The sequence below is a fragment of the Telopea speciosissima genome, chromosome 1, assembly GCF_018873765.1.
Source record: "Telopea speciosissima isolate NSW1024214 ecotype Mountain lineage chromosome 1, Tspe_v1, whole genome shotgun sequence".
NCBI classification, from domain to species: domain Eukaryota; kingdom Viridiplantae; phylum Streptophyta; class Magnoliopsida; order Proteales; family Proteaceae; genus Telopea; species Telopea speciosissima.
The window spans coordinates 1,646,273-1,670,958 of NC_057916.1; the positions used below are offsets into that span (position 1 = coordinate 1,646,273).

The 24,686-nt window shown below is 39.0% G+C and overlaps 1 protein-coding gene, 1 long non-coding RNA gene and 1 pseudogene across 2 annotated transcripts; 2 read left to right on the forward strand and 1 right to left on the reverse strand.

Annotated features, from left to right (window-relative positions):
- Positions 1–10,746: 10,746 nt before the first annotated feature.
- LOC122641425 lies at positions 10,747–12,460 on the reverse strand (annotated as a pseudogene).
- Positions 12,461–15,949: 3,489 nt separating this feature from the next.
- On the forward strand, positions 15,950–17,258 carry LOC122660631. The gene is made up of 3 exons (XR_006332744.1): positions 15,950–16,069; positions 16,191–16,201; positions 17,248–17,258. It is a non-coding gene; the product is annotated as an uncharacterized LOC122660631 (long non-coding RNA).
- Positions 17,259–18,960: 1,702 nt separating this feature from the next.
- On the forward strand, positions 18,961–20,372 carry LOC122641485 (MDIS1-interacting receptor like kinase 2-like). The gene is made up of 2 exons (XM_043834742.1): positions 18,961–20,087; positions 20,150–20,372. The coding sequence occupies exons 1-2, from the start codon at positions 18,961–18,963 to the stop codon at positions 20,370–20,372; spliced, it is 1,350 nt and encodes a 449-aa protein (XP_043690677.1).
- The last annotated feature ends 4,314 nt before the right edge of the window (positions 20,373–24,686 follow it).

Consider the following 24,686-nt stretch of genomic DNA (forward strand, 5'->3'; position numbering starts at 1 on the left):
TTGTTTCAGAAGCGCTCGATCTAGTATCAAGATGGAAAGTACAATCTCCTTGTATTGCATCAGATTTAGAAGAGCCAAATGGCTGTTGTACACTTCACAAGTGATGGATTATACAGGAGCTATCTGAAGTAAATGAGTCAGTATTCATTAGCAAGTGTGTATAGGAGCTATCTCGATTGTTTATTCCTTCATCCTCTAGCTCCCTCCTTACAAGATCTTGTTTGATGATAGTGTTGCATCAACTTCTGGTAATTCATGGAGGGAGAAAAAACAGAGGGTGGGGCGGGAGGGGGACATGGCAAAAATAATTTGTTACTGATTTATTATTATGTCATTATATTTTATTCACATTTTTTTTAGATATTACATGTGAAATGACACTATTTCCTTCATTGAAAAAAAAAATTGTATATTTTCTTAAAAGGACAAAAAAATTAAGATTATTTTGGTTTTGATAAACAAAAATTAAGAGGGAAGCTTCACTTATTTTCCGAACAATGGGCGCTCCCCTAGGAATAGACATGTTATTATGTCTTCGAATCTTTTGGAACCGCGGTCATTATTATGTTGTTTTCTTTTTTTCATTCTTTCTCTTTGTTGTCTATTCTGGCGCGGATCATTATCCGCTGCTGTACTCATCGTGCAGTGTTGCATGTGCCATGTGTGCACAATAAGCCCCACATGGCACACATGGCACCTGCAGCACCACATGATGAATACAGCAACACTGCAGTTACAAGAGCGGATAAAAATCCGATTAATCCCTTTATATGATTGCCCTTCTTTTACTTCCATTAACAACAAAGATTCCACCTCAAAAGACAAAAAAGATATGGAAAAGACCAGTAACAAAAAGATTCCACCTCCTTTATTGTTTTCTTGTAAATCAAAAAAGATTTCACCTCAAAAACAAAAAAGCATGGAAAAAAAAAGATAAAAGAGAGAGAGAGAGAATATCTTTTAAGGGTAAATCTGTTTATAACCGAACTGGTTACAACAGATTTTGTAACTTCTCTTGTTTACATTTATTTTTTTTCTTATCAGTATTGAAATGAAGGACAAGATAAGTAATTTTACTTTGATTTGGCTCTTTTTATGTGGCTTAGCATGTTAAATGGCTCAACTTGAGCCAAGCTGCCTCCTTTTATTCTGCCTTGGAACTCGATGACAAAAGTGTCGTCGGAACCGAGGCCATAGACGATTTTACGATCACCGGCAACAATTTTGGTAATGGTTTCTTTCCTTTTCTGGCTGGAATCGAAACCTAGAGCGTTAGTGCCTCAACTAAGGTCGAATTTGAGTTCGATTTCCCAATCTTCTCCACGAGCTTCGGCGACAATTTCTTCAATGATTTTCTCTCCTTTCCCGTCCCAATATCAAAACCCAGAGCTTCAACAATGTCTTGGGTTTTTTGGCTATTGCTTCAGTGATATATATGCACCCTACTTTTTTCAGTAAGTTGAAGAATTCAGAAGATTTCCCTTAAATATATCAGTTGGGTAATCTCATGGTATCCATTGGATGATGAAGACGACAATGAAAGCAAAAGCCTGGGTTTTTAGAGGAACATGAGACAACCTTTAGAAAAATAAAAAATGGGTTTACGATTCTTCATCATCATCATATTCTTCACTTTCTCCCCCAAGGAGAGAGAAAATCTTTTCCCAAATAAGAATACAGGAAGCTGGAATCTTGGTATCGATGGAAAGTGAAGAATGTGCAGAAGGAGGAGATAATTGAAGAAAGAAAATGAACAATATGCATGGAAGAGGAATCTCTCTCCCAGCTTCACCTTTGAGAGTTTCTGTTTAATTGCAACAATCTTTAAATGGAACCGTTCTGACCAGCGACGATGGGGCCAGACACATCGGGGGCAGCGGCCATTGGTTCTTGCCCAAAGGTGAAGCTGGGAGTGAATAATGTTATATTGCCAGAGATTCCTATGGCCAAGTTTGCTTCTTCACCGTTTCAGCAACGGTAAACCATTATGAGCTTCAGGGGATTCTAGATTTTAGATGGGTTAAAGGAAGCTGTCAGGTGTGGTTTTCACTCATTCAGATTCTCAGATTGCAACCGTATGTCTCAAACCCTTACACAACAACCACGTGAATTCTACTCCCCATGCCTACTGCCAAGGCTTAAATCTGCTCTGTTGCAGAGCTACCGTCATGAATTTAACTATCTTCAATTTCAAAGAAGAATACGGTGCAACCAATGGAGCTTCCATCCTAGAAATGAGTTTATTTGTTGAATAATGGGCAAGCTAATGGAGTGAGATTCGCAACCACCACAGCTCCGCTAAGGGGAGAGAGGGGAATATGGAGCTGGAGACGGAGAAAGGGGGAGACGAAGAGGGAGAGGGACAGGGTTGAAATTTTGAAACAAAATTGGGGTAGTTTAAAAATAAAAATTTTCAGCATTTTGGGCTTTGAGCGTCGGCTCTAACTGATAGGTTATAATTTATATTATTTTATGAAATTACATTAATGGAAACTCTATTGTAATGCCACATCACTGAATGAAGGGCAAAACAATCCGATTATGAAATCTGTTTGTAATCTGCTTGGTTACAAACAGACACACCGGATTAAATTTAAGACACGAAGGGGTTATCGGAATGTGTTTGGAAAATTGATAAAAATCCGATTAATCCCTTTATATGATTGCCCATCTCTTAATTCCATTAACAAAAAATATTCCACCTCAAAAGACAGGGAAGGCGTAGAAAAAACCATTAACAAAAAAGATTTCACTTCCTTTTTTTTTTCTTTTCTGGTAAAACAAAAAAAATCCACCACAAAAGACAGAAAAAGCATGGAAAAGAAAAGAGAAAGAGAGAGAATATCTTTTAAATCTAGGACCCGCAGGGGTTATCGGAATGTGTTTGGAAAATTGATAAAATTCCGATTAATCCCTTTATATGATTGCCCTTCTTTTAATTTCATTAACAAAAAAGATTCCACATTAAAAGATAGAAAAGGCATGGAAAAGACCATTAACAAAAAAGATTTCATCTTCTTTTTTTTTTTTTTTTTCTGATAAACCAAAAAAGATTCCACCTCAAAAGACAGAAAAAACATGGAAAAGAAAAGAGAAGAGAGAGAGAGAGAGAGAGAGAATATCTTTTAAATCTAGGACCCTCAGCCCTCACTCCTCAGGGGTTATCGGAATGTGTTTGGAAAATTACTAAAACGAAGGAAGGGTAATAACTACCATCCTGATATCGTGAAGTAGGAGTCTTCTTGTTGACTTAGTTTTCACTTATCGTATCTACGTCTCTCCCCCTAAAGACCAAGTCTTACCTTATCTCTTTTCAAATGGGTAAATCTAGGGCTGTAACAGGGCCAGGTTGGATTGGGCTTTAAAACCCTTGTCCAAATCTGAGTCTTCTTAGTTGGATTCAGGTCTGACCCGAATCTGACTTAGGGCTGAAAAATTCAACTCTGATTCGCCCTTAGGGTTGGGCCGGACTGATCCTAATTGATCTTGATCATGGGAAGGGGGAAGGGAGATGCATGGGCTAGATTGGGTCAAGGAGAAAATTATCAATTTTACTTAAAATAACACTATAATAAAATATTTATATCACTTATTATCTTCATATATAATATATTATATAACAAAATGTGGATGGTATTTAAAGTTTATAATATATATACTATATCAATATATATATTTTATAGTATAACTTAAAATAGGGTCAGGCCGGGCCGGGTCAGGCTCAGCCTGAGGTCTCAACCTTGACCCGATCCGATCCTGACTCAGGATTAGAAATTTCAAACCCTAACCCACCCTCAGGGCCAAGATATCTCAACCCAAACCCAATTCGGGCTCAGGGCGGGCCAAGGCGGGTTTGAGCCGACAAGGCCAAACTTACACCCCTAGGTAAATCCCTTGTAAGTTGATTACCTCATATCATGGAATCACAAAGCTTGATCATAGGAGAAAACCTTCTCCACTCATAGAATGGTGGGAATCTATTCATTGGATGGTGGAAGAAAGTTTAGTACTTAAATTTATGTTTCCATATTCGTGTGTTATAAGTCGAAATTGAATCAAAACCGAATAATTTTTATAACCTTAAAATAAAAATTGAATCGATTTGATTCGGTTTAGATTCGCACACGGTCTCGATGATTCGGTTCGAATTCAATTTAAGTGAAAATAATCTATTGAAGCAAATGAAAAAGAATTACAACCATATAAAGATACAATCCCACAATGTTAAATGCCGTACTTACCATACTTTTCAACCCATTAACACAACTCAACAAAGAAACCCACAGTAATAATTTAACACAACTCAACAAAGAAATATTATTGTAGGGTTTAGTATCATATATATTTGGTTCGGTTTGATTCGATTTTAATGAAAATTTTCTTTTCAAAACCAAAATTAAATTATATTTTTTCATAAAGTTGGGCTCAATTTTAAACGATTGATTTCTGTTTCAATTTTAGGTTTCAGTTCAAAGGCCACATTTAGTAGTATTTCTATTTCAATTTCGGATTGATTTCATGACATGGTCAATAAATAGATTTTTTATCAAGAACTTAAAATTGTTTTGATCTTATCAATATGAAGTATTTCAAGAATAAAAAAATAAATCCATTTGGTTGTTCAATTTTTAAGAATATATTCTCCATATTTCTTTGGGAAGGGTGGTTGTGGTGGGAAAATTATCTCCTGTAATTCCCTGCCTGGTCCAATTCCCTAGTGCTTGTAATAAGATGAGGGTGGACCCCACCTAGGTATTGTTCGGATGGGGGGTGGAATGGTCATTGCCCTCCCCCCCTTGCTAGGGGCACTATGGGAACTAGATTGGGAAGGGAATTGCATGCGATAAAGATCCAATTATGGTGGTGGCACGTTGGCGGTGGGGTGGTGATGGGAAATTTTTTTCTCCACGGTTTGCTGACCGATGCGATTCCTAGTTCCTCTCACAAGAAGGGAGTGGACCCCACCTGGACAGAGTGTTGATCAGCTGCATAAAATCTATCTCATGGGCTTCCATGCTTAACACACAGGCAATTTATTTCGTTCTTTATCATTCAAGCGGAGAGATCTTATGGGAAAGTTTTGATAATCCTACCAACACTCTTCTGCCAGATCAACGCCTACTCCCAGGGCCGTGTGCAGCTATATTCTGATTAATTTCAACTTCATTGATGAGAGCAATGCCAGCAAGGTTTGGGTTACCAGAGAAAGTTAATTGCTGATCAGGGCGATGGAAACGAAACACAAAATGGCAACTTCATCTCTACGTTGGAGAACACCGAATGGAAAGATGATCATTATTCAGTTTTATTTTATCAACATAGAGGGTAGGGTATCAACAAATTAAGGGGAAGACACTGGAACATGGATGTTTTTTTTTTATTTTTGGAGATAAAGATGCTGTCCAAGGGGCATTGATTTGAATGTTCCAAAAGAAGAAATCATTCTCAAAGATTAGATCTACGAGTATTTTAAGACTCTCATCAAATGGTGTTGAGGGTAGTTAGCAGCGCCTGAGGTTGAGAATTCCCGATAAAAGCTGGAGAGAGAGAGAGAGAGAGAGAGGGGGAGGCAAGGGGTTTTACTTGTGTCGTTGAGGGCAGTTAGCAGAGCTGAGAGCTCCAGGTTATAGATGAGGGTTGTTAAAAGGAAAACGATAAATCCACATGCTTATTAGTGTTTCCACCAAAATGTTAGAACCATGTCTCAGAAAATTCCACCCTACCAAAGATACCAAACAACTATTTTTGGGTTCAAAACAGTTTATAGGTTGAAAATAGATGAATCCGACTCCTCTCCTGCAAGCCCAGCGCTCAGGGAGTATCCAGTGAGGTATCCAATGGCTGGGCATACCCCGGGATGTGTGTCAGGCCCCACGCAGGCACACATCCCCGTGCGCATCTAGGAGCCTAATCCAAAGACAGTCTAATTTTCAATTCTTGAAACCTTTTATCTCCACATGGAGCACTCCAATTGGCTTGAAGCTTACTAGACTCATAGATGATGACATGGACAATAAATCAACCAAATTTGAGCCCATAAAGAAATGCTACACAGCAAACTTTGAGGTCCTAAGAGGCTTCCTTCTCATGAGATCTCCATGTGAAGTTTGCAAAATAACTGATCAATGCCGTTCACATGATTTGAATCTTATTGAGAAAAATCAGTGAATGTCACTGGATTAGGTTTAGTTGATTTAGGAGCATAAATCTGAAGGAAAGGCGAGGCTAGAACACAAAATTATTGCTCATAAGACCTGAATAAGAAGCCCTCGACTACTCTTACAACAACCAATCACAAAAAATAATAGCCGAAACATTCTAAATTGAAAGGTAACTGTTCTCCAACATTTCCTCATAAGAATCAAACTAAAATATCATCCATCCATTTGGTGGTCCATTAGAAGCTAATCCATCTGCTACATCCTAGTCTAAGGAAACGGCCGATCAGAGTAATTAAAGACACCCTTCACAACCCCTACCAGCATCACATATACATGTTACCCTTTATTCGATTCGGTTCAAAACCGACAGTTTCTAGTCTAAAAAACTGGATAAAATTTCACTTTACAAAATTAAAACTAAATCAATTATTTTTTGGTTCTGTTTGATTTGATTTCAAATGGCTGGTTTCAGTTCCAATTCCAGTTCTAAATTGACATATTCCATGAATATTATCATTAACTCCAACCCTTGTTGTACAAATTCAAAAATACCCTTTATTAATCCACTCAAATCCCATGACAGTTGTTCCTTAATTCTACATGTACCAGTTTCATTCCCATACCCCAACAAATAACCTATTAAAAATTACCATTTTGGGGGGTGGGGGGGGGGGGGGGGGGCGTAAAAGGAGCTTTATTATGAAAAACGTGAAAGCTCATGGCTGAAGATTACAAAGATCAACAATCCATGGATCGGAAATAGGTCACACAATCGTACATGTCATTGATAGCGCTCCCCTTACTAGGAAGTCAGCACAACTATTATTCTCCCTTGGAATATAAATAGGGGTGTAAATGAATAGCCGAAATCCATTTTCGTATCCGTGTTCGTATCCGTTTAGTACTATCCGAATCCATCCGAAAGCTAAACGGATGCGGGTACGGATAGGCTATAGCTATCCGAAAAGCTATATTTACATGTAAATGGATAAAATATCCGATCCGTATCCGTTTAGTACTATTCGAATCCGTCCGATAGCTAATCGGATGCGGATACAGATATAACACTATCCGAGCCGAATCCGATCCGTTTACAGCCCTAAATATAAGTGAAACTACATGTATCAAAATAGATAGAAAGATGCACAATATCTTCCACGATGCCACGAATGCTAAGAGGAGACAAAGATAACCCTCATTGTATGTAATTGACAACATTCTTATTATCGGATTTAATAAGAATCCCGTCGAAGTGTTCTAAAATACACTCTAGTAAAGAAGATCGGATAGCCATAACCTCCAATAGCAATATCCTCGAAAAGTCATAAGAATCGAGACAACATTTATTGATCAACTAGAATAGTCCATGCAAATAATTCCAACACCGCGATAACTTTGAAAAAATACTTGAATCGTCCACAGTTGGAGAGGATCCCTAGAAAGTAGTCAAAATACTACATTTACCGGTCATCTATCAGACTCGAGTTCAATGCCAAGTCAATAGCATTCCTTCCACACGGTAAGACTGAAGACTCGTTTGGTTAAATACCAAATTGCCAAGTCAATTTTTTATTTAATGCATTCCTTCCACACGGTGAAGACTGAAGACTTCTTTCCACAAAAAAAACAAAATAAAAGACTGAAGACTTGTTTGGTTAAATGCCAAATTGTCAGTCTTTTATTTAATGCATTTCTTCCACTCGGCGAAAACTGAAGACTTCTTACACAGGACTGTAAATGGATAATCGAAAATCCGAATTCGATCCTCATTCGTATACGTTTAGGGGCATTTATATTCAATTAGAGATATCCAAAAAAAAATCCGAATACTTAGATAAAAATCCGAATCCTAATACTTAATTATAAAAAATTAAGTAAATAATGATCTTGAGGGTTTTTGAAGATTCAACAGGTTCTAGAATATGAGGAGAAGAGAATCGTGATCTAAAACTCTGGATTGAGAGTGAATTGTATCCACTAGGGGGAGGAAGGTTCGGGTTACACAAGGTAGAGGTGTAAACAGATGGTCAAAAATCCGAATTCGATCCGCATCCGAATCCGTTTAGAGGTATCCGTATTCGACCAAAAAATATCCGAATCCGATCACATCCGATCCATTTATAGGGTTATTCTTACCACAACAAAACAAAAAAAAAAAAGAGACTGAAGACTCGTTTGGTTAAATGCCAAGTCAATTTTTTTTTCTTTTTTATAAAATATCTGGAGTAAAGGTCGCAGTGCTAAGGCTCAAAACTTTAAACGCACCCTTATATGTGACATCTAAAATCTAAACCGATAAATTTTTTTTTGGTCAAATCCTAAACGTTCAATGTAGCACCGCCTGTTTTCACAAACAAAAAGTAAAACCGCCTGTGGCTGCCGCTACAACCCTTTTCCCCCATCATCCCTGTTCCCAAATCTCCCCTCTGCAACCCTTTTCCCCTCACCACCATCCTAATCAATCGAATCCCTCTTCGCCTCTTCGAGACCAGAAAACAGAAGAACAAAAACCTTCTCTCTCATGATCACTCACTTCTCTAACCTTCTAGCTTAAACGGTAAAAGACGAAAGTATACAGAGAGAGAGAGATTGTTCATGTTTTGCGAATTTTCTACATTTTCGATCAATAAATCACATAAATGTACAAAATAGAAAGAACAAAGGAAAAGTAAATGACTAATGGAGAAGGGAATCTTTCTGTATTTCCCCTTTTCTTTCTCTCTTTCCCTCTCTTCTAAAAATCTCTCAAATTAGAACACCTCAATGCAATTAATGTTTATTAATCCTCTACTTCCTCCGCTTTTTGAACTCCAGACGACTCGGCAAACTTCTTTACCATCTCCATTAGATTCTCCGGAGGGAAACAGACTCACCCATTACCAACCATTACAAAACGAAACAGAAAACGATTAGGGTTTTGCTGCGCTGAGCTGGAAAAACCTCTCATGGTGTACGAATACACCTCGAACGGCACCTTGTACGATGTTAACATCTCCAACGAACGCGCAGAGTAAGGGGAAGCTGGCAGTCAGAGCGGCGGAAGCTCGCACAGAGAAAAGGGCTCCAGTGGCAGCCGTCCTTGGAGGAGACAATTAGGGTTTTGTTGGCGGGCTTCACCGACTTAACCTTTCCCGTTCGTTTTATTCAAGGAAGAAACGAGCGTGGAGATAAGATGGGCCGGATGGGAGTGGGATGGGGCGTTGTGGAGGAATAACAGTGGGTGGGGAATGGGTTGTAGAGGGGTGGGGTCACGGGACAGGGATGGTGGTGGGAAAGACCGAAAGACATAGGCGGTTTTGTGTGAAAACAGGCGGTTTTACATTGAACGGTTAGGATTTGACCTAAAAAAATCAACGGGTTAGATTTTAGATGTTGCATTTAAGAGCGTGTTTAACAATTATAACGGCGGTGCTGCTACCAGTCACTCTAACTTTAATTGACGAGGATCACGATCACCTCATTTTGCCTGTCCGTCAATTTTCTCAATTCCCTTTAATCGAGGGAGGTGGACTCCACCTAGGCAGGAGGTATGGTGGTCATTTCTATCCCCTATTAGGTAGAATTGAGGAAATTAACGGGCAAATAAATTGAGGGGATAAAGATCTGGATTACGAGACTATGGATTTTTATCTGTTCCATGGTTTGACGGTCTGATGGTGCACAAGCACTTGGGAAGTGTTTTAAAACAAAACCACTTAAAGGTGAAAAATTATGGTACTAGGGGCGTTGCTATGCGCATCCTGCAGCGCAGCAGCGCCAACGCCCCAGTACTAGGGGCGATAAAGATTCCTTTAAGGTGCACTGTCAAATGTACATTTTTGGTGCACTTAAGGTGTATTGTATTTGATGTGATAATTTTTCTTTTTTGACATGCTCCATTTTGTTCCATTTCCCACTTAGATGGTTGGCATGTGTAATGGGGGAAAAATATCACCTCAATTTGTCTACCTGTAATGTGTTCGGGCAAGGGATAAGGTGGTCATTTCTGTCCCCCTATTAAATGGAATTAAGGAAATTGAGGGGTAGACAGGGAATAAAGATCCATGTATGTGACTGATAGTCATTTTGAGATAAAAAAAATTTATTTTTCATATTTCACCTTTGCATATTATGTCACCTTCCCCTTTCATTCTCTCTCCCCTTTTACGACTGAGATTTCCGTTTCTCTCCCTGCTCCGGCCACTGTGAAGAAAGGTTCCGCCGGAGATTTCCGTTTCTCTCTCTGCACACACAGATTTCACAAATATATTATGCCTGTCCTATTCAAAGAACCTCAAAGCGAATTCAGCAAAGGAAGTTATCTGCGGATGCTCTAGGTCCCATTCATGGTGATTGGGGAAGTGCTGACTATTTTCTAGCTTCACCAAAATTGAGCGATTAATGTGAGAAAAAGAGTGTACTATTTTTCACTCCATTACTGAATTGAAGACCTTATTCCTCCATTACTGCTATATGATGAATTAGTGAGATGAACCAACAAATTTCTAATTCAACGTATAAAAAACAGTAACTTACTTGCTTGTCTATTTCAACAGCAGAGTCCAGACTCTAGAGTCTACCAAAGGAAAAGGTGAAATTTTTCTCGCAGATGATTTTAATGGTTATTAACTATTGGACATTGATATCCAAGACTTTAGTGGAAGATGAAACCTTTGGAATGGTTATGTAGAGCACACCATCTTTCACTTCCGCCTTTTATCTTATCGATTTCGATATTGATATTGTCCGGCAAAGCAATTCAACTGGTGTAGATCCCGTAGCTTTTTGCAGACCACTCTTCTTCTTCCCAATCAACTACCACATGGGCTTCTACTTGGGTACCATCAGTAGATTCTTTCTTCTTGGGAACCTTAACAGCTTTGACCATAAGCATCTTCTCCTCTACCCAGACCTTGACGTCGTTCTTGGTCATGCCAGGAATGTCGAATCTTATCTTGTAGTCGTGCTCCCCTTCTTTGATCTCCCAGGGTGTTCTTCCTTCCTCTGTATTCCCCTTCCTCCTTCAAGCTCGGCGACTGCCAAGTGCTGCTGTAAATGGAAGGGTCCTCCTCCATCAACCTTTCCATCGTTTCTATTATCTGTTGCAATGAACTCGCTGACGGGAATCCATTCCATAGCCCTGTTCAACAATCACATTCAGAATTACTTTTAATTTAATTTTCGGCATTCTTTTCCTTCTAAATTTTCTCAACTAAATTATTACTTACCCATGGGTGCTACAGGTGCGATTCTCTTCTTTGGCTGTTGCTTTTGTTGTCGTTGTGTGCTTTGATGCTTGCTTGCTCTCCGCAAGTACTCGAGGTTGTCTCTTCCTTCTCCTGCTGAAATGGCCTTGACAGTGGCCGGAGTAGAGAGAGAAACGGAAATATCAATCGTGAAAGGGGGGAGAGAGTGGAGAAAATTTTTGCTGCTACGCTCATAGCAGGAATGTTCCTGTTACAAAGCTAGCGGCCAAGGAAATAGAATAATTCACTTTCTCTTTGGATTCATAAATATTCTCATAGATTTTAGTATTTTTTAAAATACCCCCTTAAGATTTTATTCTCTTGGCTGCCAGCCTTATAGCAGCAGGAAAATTCCTGCTTTATAGTAGTAACATTACTGTTACAAAATTTCGTCCAGAGAATGAGAGGGAAAGGTGAAAATTCAAAAGAGAAGAAAAATTTGAAAAATTAAATTGAAAAAGTGAATTAAGAAAAGTAAAAATTTTTATCTCAAAACTGACCGTTGAATTAATCAAATACACGTATCAACCATCTAAGTGGGACATGGAGCAAAATAAAGTATGTCAAAAAAATCAATTAAAAGAGGCCAAGCTCCTAAACAAATGTAGACTACAGACGCAAAAAACAAGAACTCTCTCTTCCAATTCTCATGGCTGCTCCTGCTGCTACCTTTGTGTTTTTATTACTACTCCTCTCTGCTGCACTTCATATTTCTGCAGTAGTAGTAGTAGCTCAACAGCCAAGATCATCCAACATAATTAGCTTGGGTTCCTCTCTTTCCCCTTCCTCCTCCAATACCATCAATTCATCATCATCATCATGAGTTTCTCCTTCTGGTCGATTTGCCTTCGGATTTTATCCACAAGGAAATAATGGGTTTGGCATTGGAATTTGGTTTGCCCGAATACCTCAACATACAGTAGTATGGACATCAAACCCAGACGATCCACGTCCTTTGTCTAGCAAAGCTACGTTGCTTCTCACCAGTGATGGTAGGTTGACACTGCAACCCACACCAGAAGACCAACCAATATCTATTGCAGACGATCCGCAGCCTGCCTCTTGGGCTTCCATGCTTGACACCGGCAATTTCGTTCTATACGATTCAAGCGGAGAGATGTTATGGCAAAGTTTTGATAAACCTACCAACACCCTTCTACCAGGTCAACGTCTACGCCGAGGGCATAAGCTGTTCTCTAGTGCATCAGAAACCAACCACTCCAATGGAAGATTTCGGCTCAAGATGCAGTATGACGGCAACCTTGTTCAATACCCCATTGAAACACCGGATACTTATCCGAATGCATATTGGTCGTCAGATACTGCTTTTACTTCATCATCATCATCATCATCTGGTGTTAACTATGATAGCGTCACATTAAATCTTGATGATGATGGACACCTGTATTTGCTTAATGTCACCGGTTTCACTATAAAGACTCTATTTTCCGGTACCGGAATCCCGTCAACAAGACAGTTTTTTACCGTATTACGATCGATGTTGATGGGATCTTCAGACTCTATTCCATTGGTTTGGATCAGAAGAGCAAGTGGTCGATCATGTGGGAATCATCGATCGATAAGTGTGACCCAAAGGGCATTTGCGGTGTGAACTCGTATTGTACCCATAGTAGTACTGAATCTAGTACTGATCTCATGGATCAGCGGGCCATGTGCAACTGTATTCCTGGTGGTTTCACCTTCATTAATGAGAGTCAACAAAGTTTGGGCTGCCAGAAAAAGTTAAACGCCGATCATCAAGGCCAGGGGGGCTGTGGAAATGGAACACAAAATAGCAACTTCTTCATGTCTACGTTGGAGAACACCGTATGGAATGATGATCAATATTCAGTTTTACCATCCCAAACTGAAGGAGAATGCAAAGGGGCTTGCTTGGAGGACAGTGAATGTGATGCTGCACTGTATCATGACCAATGGTGCAGATTACAGAAACTCCCATTGACATACGGAAGAAGAGGATCATATTTATCTAACTTTATTACTTTTGTTAAAGTCAGCAATTGCACTCCCACCACTACAGTTACTCTTCATCATCCTTGTTTTTTTTCCGTAAAACTTTACATGTAAATGTAAAACACACTTGGAAATTTAATTTACATGAAAAAATTTGAGTAACATTTTTCTTATGTGTGTTTTAGGAATTAAACCCGGCCAAATGTTATTATAATATTTTACATCCAAGACATGTCATCAATAATTTACACTTGACTATTACTCTATTTGCTTCTATTTAGTAGTAATTATTTTCTTCAAAAGTGGTGAATGAAGAAGAATTGCAAAAACAAAACAAAACAAAATAAAAAATCAATCAGAGGATACAGGAGAGGCTCATAAAGTGCTCTCTATGTTGATATCACATCTAATTTGATTACAATTTTAACGGGTAATTCTTCTTATAGGTCCTTCTATTTGTCACTATCAAGAGTAAAGTGATACAAGGAGAGGATACAGGAGACCCCGACCTAAAGGTGTCAATAATTTATGAGTGGGTGGTAGCAGCGCTACAGGTATAATCGTTAAACGCAATGGCTTATAAAATCGCCTGTTTTCGGAAAAAAAAAAAACCTAAACCCACCTAGATCTTTCCCCAATATCATCCCTGTCGCCGGACCCCTCTACAACCCCTTAATTTCCCCACCATTCCTCCACAACGCACCACCATCCTTGTTACACTGGCGGCTGCTCGTGCTCCTAAGTTGACTCCACCACCGGCATCTGCTCCTTCTCTAGTCCGCCATCTTCGCCCGCTGCTCCTACTCCTTCTACGATCTCTTCTCCTCCAGCAGGAAGCTAGTCCTACGGAAACACCAAAGAGTGGTGCTGTTTCTTACAGAGTTGAAGCGGTTGTTCTCTTGACCGTTGCTTCTGTTAGTCCATTGGAGTGTGTGGAATGTTTTTGTCATTGTTGGCAACGTATTTGGTCATAGTGGTGTTGTGGCAGTAGTTATTGGTAGTTTGGAAGAGCTGAAATGGTCAAACAGTCACCTACACAGTTATAAGGGTATTTTGGTCATTTGATAGGGTTACAAGGGTACCCGTACTTGAAGAGCACCATTTAAAAACATATTAAGTCTTTATATAGTGTTTGGCAAAGGGGCGAAGCAGCAGGTGAAGGTTTCATACTGATAAAGTTGTGATTTCATAGGTTCATGCAATGGCAGTGACTTTAAGGTCATTTTTGGAAGGTTTAATGGAATTTCTGGGTGAAGTGGTCTTCATGAGAAATGAATTTCGTCGAGTCATGGTTCCAACGCAACTGATCTCGCATTATTTCAGTGTTGGAAGAGAAAGTTACAGTTGTTTCCGTGTTGACGCGCAAAAATAGAGCAAATCTGGAATAGGCAAAAAGTTTTATACTTAGCCAATTTTTTGGTCGTTTTTTTTAAGTGCTACTGGAGACAGAGGTTTTCCATTGTTTTGTTAAAGTTCCGGAATCACTACGGGCGTCGGATCGGCATCTAGTGCAAGATTCCTCTTGGACGTCGTGGATTGATGCAAGACCCTTTCTAAAAAAGAAGGAAGAAAGAAAGAAAATAAGGGATTTGGTAGTGGAGTGTGACATCAACATGACATCACATCCTATTTCTAACGAATATAACCGTGTGAATTTCTTTGACATGTGTCATCGTTACACATGGTTTTGTCACGAAGAATCTAGTTATTTACGATTCTACCACTGGTTACCAATTTTGGAGCATCCAACTTTAGAATGCCATATCTTGGCCATCCGATGTTCAAATGGGACGAATTTTTTTTTGAAATTGGGTATTTTTTCGAGAGGAATCCATTGGAAGGAATTGCAGCATCGGTTGAGCACAGGAAGTCGACGATATCACTAGTTTATACTCAATGACTCCGTATTGAAGATGGTTTGAGCAGTGGAACGTACACAGACTCAATTTCTATGTGTCAGAGACTTCATGATTGTTGGATTACTCTACAAAAGGTAATCCCCAATTGTAAATCCCCATTGTGAGTTTCTAGGTTGCATGTTTAGTTGAAAAAAACCTAGTTTGATTGTAAGCCAATATTGGCCAGTGTATTGGGGGATTTGATTATGTTATTTGCAATTAATTATTGTAACTCTGTCAAGTGGGGACTTGTACAGAGATTGGGGTAGTTGCCCTTGTTTGTGTTGTTGCACAAACCGAAGCACGGATTGTAGTTCCTGGGCTGTTGTTGTAGTCAAAAATTTGAATAACGTATTGAGCAATATACAAAATCCTGGGTAGGGTATTGCTCCGTGGACGTAGGCAGTTTGGCCGAACCACGTAAATTTGGTGTCTTATCTACTTTACTTTCCATTGCACATATTGGAGTGTGTTTGATCTGCAGAGTGGGGTGCACTATCTGGTAGACCTGGCCACACAGTGGTTGCGAGGTGGACGTGCATGTCTGTTGTGGAATTGATAATTACAAGATTGCCCCAGCCAATCAGTTTTGGTTGAAGTCTTCTGCATCGACATCAACACAAGATTAAAATTTAGGGATTATTTTTTACGAACACTGATTTACCCCCCCTCTCAATGTCAACCTGGGATCAACAGCTTCTACTGCTTTTGTGATGTAGATCTGTTGATCGGAGCTCTCTTTCTCCCATTTAGCATGGGGTCATAAGTCTCATACATTTAGGTTTTGCTTATCTTTTTTTTTTTTAAATTCGTATTAGTTGGCTCTTGATGAGGGGTTGATTTGTAGAGGTTGTTGTGGTGGTGGTGGATTCCCGGTGGGATTGATTCTTGTGGGATTTATTTTGATTATATTCACCCTCATTTTTTTTTAGTATTATTTATTGTCATTATAAATATTGGATTCTTTCAATTTATTTCATGATTTAATCTCTCTTTCTGTATACGTTTTCATTCATTGTCGTTTATCGCATGAATTTAAGTTTCTACTCGAGATCTTTAATGGTGAAGAATCAAATAAATTGAAAGAAAGCATCATTGCGTCAAAGACAGATAGAGATAGAGAGGAAAGCTAGGAAGGGTTTGGGTGGGTGAGCAAAACTGCTCATCACTATGCTTTAAGCGGGAACAGGGACGGTGGTGGGGGAAAGGGGTTGCAGATAGACGGTTTTACATTGAACGAGAAAGGGGTTGCAGAGGGGAGGTCTGGGAACAGGGACGGTGGTGGGGAAAAGGTTTACAGCGCAAGGAAAGAGGAGGTTTACAATGGGTGGAAAAAGGGATTGCAGAGGGGGGAGGTCTGAGAACAGGGACGGTGGTGGGGAAAGGGGTTGCAGGCGGGTTTTTTTCTTCTAAACAAGCGATTTTACAATTGACGGTTAGGATTTCACATAAAAATATCAACGGCTGTGATTTAACAGTTGTGTATAATAAATATTTTGACTGGACTCACTCTCTCCTATCTCTGCCGTCCATCTGATTGATTATTTTAATCAATCAATCAAAAGAGGCAACTCCTATTTCCCCCCTTTTTGTTTTTTTATAAAGATAAAGTCCTATTCCCCCAATTTTGTGTTTTTTGATAAGATAAAGTTCTATTCCCCCACAACACGGTGAAGACTCCTCTATATATTTCCATTCCACACGGCGAAGACTCTCTTGAAAGTGCTGCAATTTTTTTCCCTAATGAGAGTGCTGGACTCACTCTTTCCTGTCTCTGCTTTGATTGATTGATTGATTGATTGATTGATTGATTGAAAGCAATCAATTAAAAGAGGCAACTCTTATACCCCCACAACACGGTGAAGACTCCTCTTCGTATTCCCATTCCACACGGTGAAGACTCTCTTGAACAATTTTTTTTAATTAATCACACATCAATCCTAAAAGATTAACCTCATAATTGCAGACTTGCAGCGCTACATGCATTAGTGTTTTTGGTTAAAAATTTTTCAAGTGAAACGTGAATTCCAAAGAAAATTCTGCTCCACCGTACAAGGAGAGTAGAGAAGGATTAGGTAATTATCTAGTTGAGAGGCATTATGTTATGTAGACTTGATTCCACGCGGTTCTACCCTTTACCCTTTACCCTTCTCTCTTTTTCCTAAAAGTAAATCATCAGCTGGGTCTGCCCAAAAATTTTTGAAACTTTGTAAAGTGGAGGACTGGAAATATATACATGCGTTACTCACTGAGGTTTTCGACTCTCTCTCCTTTTTTGTTTTTGTGTTTTTTTCGTTTTTGCCATTTACATGCCTTCTGCTTCTATTATGTGAAAAAGATTAACCCTAATAAATAAATAAATAAATAAAATACCAATTATCTCCTCCTCACCCATCTTTCCAAGAATTTTACTATAAATATGCCTAACCAACCCCTTCATTTGCTCACAGCCAGCCACACGCCCAAAGCATGACTTGCTCTTCTTCCGTTGCAATGATGATGAGAGCCCTTTTCTTCTTTCTCTTGTTGCTCCCTGCTATTTCACCTCTTTCCACTTCTGCTACTACTGCATATGCCTTTGCTTCTACCACTAATTATACCCCTAACGCCATCACTGCTGCTGAACAAGCAGAGGCTTTGCTGAAGTGGAAAGCCACCCTCCTCCATAACCAAATCCCAAACTCTGATCTTCTTCTGCCTTCCTGGACACTCACCAATTATTCTTCTTCAGATTACCATTCCCACCCTTGCATTAATTGGGTTGGTATTATTTGCAATCAGCTCGGCAGTGTCTCCCACATAAAATTACGGGATATGGGTTTGCAAGGTACGCTCAAAAGCTTCAACTTCACTTCTTTCCCCGGCCTTATTCATCTTGATCTCACCAACTTTACTCTCTTGGGGCCCATTCCGTTTCAGATAGGTAGTCTTTTCAAACTAAGATTCCTATCTCTGTCTTACAATCAACTCTACAATAAAATTCCAACAGAGATCACTATGTTAACAAGTCTTCAATTCTTGTATCTTCATGACAATCTTCTCAGTGGCTCCATACCATCGGGTATAGGAAATTTAAATCATCTTATAGAACTAGATGTGGCTTCCAACAACCTCAGTGGTCCAATCCCTGCATCTTTGGGTGATTTGTGCAATCTTACTGTTTTATCGGTCTCTGTTAATGCACTTTTTTCTGGTTCTATGTCTGTAAAAATAGGAACCATACTCTCCAATAATGCATTTTCTGGTTCTATTCCCGTAGAAATAGGAAACTTGAAAAATCTGACTGAGTTATATATGTATGGTAATTCTCTATCAGGACCCATCCCCTCCACATTTGGGAACTTAACCAAGCTGACCACGTTATATCTATCTCAGAATAAACTTTCCGGTCCCATTCCTTTAGAAATAGGAAACTTGGCATCCCTTGTAAATTTAGATCTATCTGAAAATCTTTTGACAGGTTCAATTCCACTCACTTTCACTAACTTGTCCAAATTGGAGGGATTGTTCTTGATGCAAAATCAATTATCCGGCATCATCCCTGCATCTATAGGAAACTTGAAAAATCTGATTAAATTATATATGTACAGTAATTCTCTAACAGGATCCATCCCCTCCATGTTTGGGAACTTAACCAAGTTGACCTCGTTATATCTGACTAAGAATAATCTTTCCGGTCCCATTCCTTTAGAAATAGGAAACATGGCATCTCTTGTAAATTTAAGTTTGTCTACAAATTTCCTATCAGGTTCGATTCCACAAACTTTCGCTAACTTGAGCAAGTTGAAGGTATTGAGCTTGTATGAGAATCAATTATCCGACATCATCCCTACATCCATAGGACAACTTGAAAATTTAGTGAACCTTCAATTCAGCAGCAACAATTTCTCCGGCAATTTACCACAACAATTGTGCGTTGGTGGATCACTTTCATATTTAGCTGCAAATGACAATAGTTTCACGGGTCCGATCCCGAAAGACTTGAGAAATTGCACAAGCTTATTGAGAGTCCGACTAGAAAACAACCAACTGAAGGGAAATATATCAGAAGCTTTTGGTTCCTATCCACTGTTGGCTTACATCAATCTGAGCAATAACAAATTCTATGGTGAGATTTCATCAAATTGGGGAAAGTGCCCAAATCTTACAACCCTAATTACTTCAAGAAATGATATCACTGGTAGGATACCTCCAGAGCTTAGGAAGTCATCTCTATTTGAACTTGATCTTTCTTCCAACCGTTTAATTGGAGAGATTCCAAAGGAATTATGGAAAATGAAGTTTTTGTTTGTCCTGAATTTGAGTCATAACCAGCTTTCAGGTAGTTTGCCATCGGAAATAAGAAAATTGTCTAACTTGGAATATCTTGACTTGTCTGCCAACAATCTAACTGGACCTATTCCAGAGCAGCTAGGGGATTGCTTCAAAATGCTTTACCTACACTTGGGTGAGAATAGATTTAATGGAAGTATTCCTAAACAAATGGGTAACATGATTTTCCTACAGTTTCTAATGGATCTTAGTCATAATCAACTGTTGGGAGAGATACCATTAGAGATCGGGAGATTGCAAATGCTGGAGATTTTAAATCTTTCATACAATATGCTCTCCGGATCCATTCCCTCATCATTCGAAGAGATGATTTCTTTGATTTCCATTGATGTCTCATACAATGAGTTGGCAGGTCCAATTCCCAAGAGTAAAGCTTCTAAAGATGCTCCTATAAAGGCTTTCACAAACAATAAAGCATTGTGTGGCAATGTTGCGATAGGTTTGCCCTCTTGCAATCCTTCAATGATAGAAAAGAGGAATACTGGAAAGAAGCCCAGGTTCATCATTTGTATCTTACTTCCTATTTTGAGTGCAATGATTCTACTATTCTTAATTATAGGAATTGCTTGGATTTTTCGAAGAAGTCAAGGAAAAAGATAGAAATGGGACAAACAGAAAGAAGTGATCAAAGAGATCTATTTGTAATATGTAACTATGATGGTAGAATTGTGCATGAAAATATTATTGAAGCTACACACAACTTTGATGACAAGCATTGCATTGGGAAAGGAGGAAATGAAAGTGTTTACAAAGCTCTATATACTTATCATCAAGACAATTGATGGCTGTGAAGAAACCATTACAAGAAGATATTGACATGGTCAACAAAAAACATTTTACAAATGAGATTCGTGTATTAATTGAAATATTTTAGCATTGATATATTATAATACATTTAAAAAAAATAAAATGTATGTTCCATCTGAATTTTATTTTCAACAAATGTTGCTATAGAGAGATTTTAGCATTGATATGTTGTAATACCTTTTTTTCTTGTACAAAGTTTTTTTTTTTAACAGAAAACTTTTAACACAGATTTATTATAATATAAATTTTTTGAGTGTTAAATGATATAAGATGTCTCATAATTTCTATAGCTTAGTTTCAAAGGATTCGCTAATGTATTACAAGTCTAACAAATATGACTCTAGTTCAATCATTCATTTCAAGTCATCAACAATTAATGTACCTCTCTAGAAATATATTTTGCAATTCAAATATAATATTTAATCAACATCCACAACAAAGATTTACTTCCTTTTTAACAGAGTTTACTTATATAATGAGGGTGACAGAAACATTAATGGGAAGACATCCTGGTGAGCGTACATTAATTGACAAGCATATTATATTCCTCAATTTATAATTCGTATACCCAACTCCTCCAAGAGTTCTGCATCCTCATCCTCTTATTCCAAATATTCAGTCCATAGCATAGTAAGCAAAAAACACATTTGAAACGCAGCTTTAAATATTTTCTAGTTTTTTTATCGTTTTAAACATTAATGTGTTTAACATTATATTTCAAAAAAAAAAAGAAGCAATATGCTCATATAAATTGATGAATTATTACTTGAATACATGTATCTAATGTTCCAAAACAACTTCCAATTCAGAGTTTTATGTCATTTAAAACCCGTACTATCCGTTTTCATTTTTTGTTACTGTTTTTGCTAACTATGGTCCATAGTCCGAACTATACATTGAAAATAGGTATTTGAAAGTACATTACAACTTACAACACTACTGCAACTTCTTTCACTCATCAACACAATTGATCATCTTCCATTTCTCATTATAAATATTGGATCCATTTTCGAGGAAGGCCAATGAAATGGAGTCTCCACGGACTCCACCCCTCTGACCCCTTTGACCCTTGTGTGTCTGATGGGGGTGGAGACTCCAATTAGTGAGGGGGACAGATCTCAACCCTCCTCCGTCGGGTGTGGGACCCACACCTCATGGAAGGTAGAGAGCTTTCCCCACCCATCCCAACGTGGGGAGCTGATCCGGACTCCCAATTCATGGCTCTCACCATGTAGGGTGGTACCCCATACCTGGGTAGAGAATCCAGAGTCCAAACTCCAGACTCCATTTCCGGTAATGCATTGTTTAAGTGCTTAGGCAGAACTTTTACGCTACTTTAAAGTTTGAAACCCTTTACTATTATTCCTATTTCTTGTTGTCAATAACAATAAAAATAGGCCACTGTAATTTGGTTATCAAACGGTGCCTAAACAAAACAAATGTAGATCACTTACACACCCAAAGAACAACAGCTCTGTCTTCCAATTCTCATGACTGTTGCTACTACTACCTTTGTGTTTTCTGTTACTTCTCTCTGCACTTTATATTTCTGCAGTATTAGCAAGCTCATCAAAGATCATCCAACATTAGTTTAAGATCCTCTTTACCTAAAAAAAAAAAAAAAATTTAGGATCCTCACCCCTTCCTCCTATAATTCATCATCATGCCTTTCTCCTTCTGGTCGATTTGCCTGTGGATTTTTATCCACAAGCAAATGGCTGGGTTCGCCATTGTAATTTGGTTTGCCCAAATACCTCAACATACGGTCGTATGAACAGCAAACCCAAACAATCCACCTTTGTCTAGCAAAGCTACATTGAACCTTACCAATGATGGTAGTTTCGTCCTGCATCAAACACAAGAAGACCTAGGAATATCTCTTGGAGATTACTTGAAGTCTGTCTGTTGGGTTTCCATGCTTAACACAGGCAATTTCATTCTTTATGATTCAAGCGGAGAGATCTGCCAGATCAACGCCTACTCCCAGGGCCGTGTGCAGCTGTATTCTGGTTAATTTCAACTTCAATGATGAGAGCCATGCCAGCAAGGTTTGGGTTACCAGAGAAAGTTAAATGCTGATCAGGGCGTTGGAAACGAAACACAAAATAGCAACTTCATCTCTACGTTGGAGAACACCGAATGGAAAGATGATCATTATTCAGTTTTATCAATCCCAACTGATGGAGAATGCTAAGATGCTTGCTTGGCAGATGGTAACTGTGAAGCCTGCAACGTTTCAAGACCATGAGTGCAAAAAACAGAGGCTCCCATTGAGAACACCATTGACAAAACTTCTACCCCAAGCGCATGCACAATGGAGCTGTCGAAAATCAAGTGAAATCCAGTCCACAAAAGAGAGTTCAGAGCAGGAAAGGGAGGGTTAGAGATCTGCAAAGTGGGGAGAGAGATCTGCAGAGAGAGAGAGATTGGAATGGAGGGAAAATATATGGATGATTACATCAGCCTTTCTTCATGTTGGACTTCTGTGTCCTTTTCTCTGAAGTTCCTGTTGGTTGTTGTAACTTTGATTCTAGTATCTGGGTTCGTTCTATGTTGGATCCATAGACTACCTCTCGGGTCGCATTATCTTACAATCCTTGGGTTTGTAGCGTTCACGCTTCTTCTTTCTGTTCTCCCACTGCTACAGCCACAACTACGACTGATTCTATTGAAGTTGAAGAAGTAAATTAGAGGCACCTGCATTTTCATCAAGGGGTGGTTGATGCTCATCCTACGGAAATACAAGGAGTTCTTTCTCTACACACAATCTTTTTTCTCCTTCTTCCCTTCCCTTGCCTCACAAACTATGCTAACCCTGGCTGCTGCACTTTCCAGACTCAGTCATGCAGCAGAGCAGAGGGGAGAGAGGAAGAGTTCAGAAAAGAGGGAAGGGTATAGGGGAGGGGGAGTCCAAAGGGGAAGACACTGGAACATGGATCTTTTCTTTCTCCACAACTGAAACAAAAAACAAATAAAATCAAACCGATTCAGTTTAGTTTTGGTTTGAGGTTTCAGTTCGATTTTGATTTGTATATACTGTATTCTCAATCTAGCTATAACCAAACCAATTGATACCTTTACCCAGATCATCCACAGTGACATAAAAGCCTCATGGACGAGTAACATTGTCCAAAGATGCTGATTTTGGCTTGTCAAAGCTGTGAAAGCCAAACCAAACTAGGAGGGTCAAGAGGGTTTTTCTGCACACAACCTGCCAATAAAGGCATATATTTAAAGTTCGGGATTACGATTTTGGAGATAATATGCTGTCGAAGGGGCATTGATTTGAATGTTCCGAAGGAAGAAATCATTCTCAAAGATTAGGTCCACGATTGTTTTAAGACTCTCATCAAACGGTGTTGAGGGCAGTTAGCAGTGCGTGAGGTTGAGAATTCCCAATAAAAAGTGGAGAGAGAGAGAGAGGCAAGGGGTTTTACTTGTGTTGTTGAGGGCAGTTAGCAGATCAGAGAGCTCCAGGTTAAAGATAAGTCCACATGCTTATTAGTGTTTCAACCAAAATGTTAGAACCATTTCTGAGCAAATTTCAACCTAAAAAAGATACCAAACAACTATTTTTGGGTTCAAAACAGTTTATCGGCTGAAAATAGATGGATCCGGCTCCTCTCCTACGAGCCCAGCGCCCAGGGAGTGCCCAGTGAGGCATTCAACGGCTGGGCTGCTGGGCATGCGCCGGGATGCATGGCAGGCCCAATCAGGCACACATCCCCGCACACACTCAAAAGCCCAGATGCTCACTGGGCGCTAACTTTGGGGGGGGGGGGGTCACTGACTCACTGGAGAGGAACCCAATCCAAAATAGAAACTTAAAATGTATGCCAAAGACAGTCTAATTTCCAAGTCTTGAAGCCTTTTATCTCCACATGGAGCACTCCAATTGGCTTGAGAATTACTAGACTGATAGATGATGACATGGACAATAAATCAACCAAATTTGAGCACATAAAGAAATGCTACACAGCAAACTTTGAGGTCCTAAGAGGCTTCTCATGAGATCTCCATGTGAAGTTTGCAAAATGACTGATCAATGCCGCTCACATGATTTATATCTTATTAAGAAAAATTAGTGAATGTCACTGGATTAGGTTTAGTTGATTTAGGAGCATAAATCTAAAGGAAAGGCGAGGCTAGAACATAAAATTATTTCTCATAAGCCCTGAATAAGAAGCCCTCGACTACTCTTACAACAAACAATCACAAAAAATATTATCTGAAACATTCCAAATTGAAAGGTTAACTGTTCTCCAACATTTCCTCATAAGAATCAAACT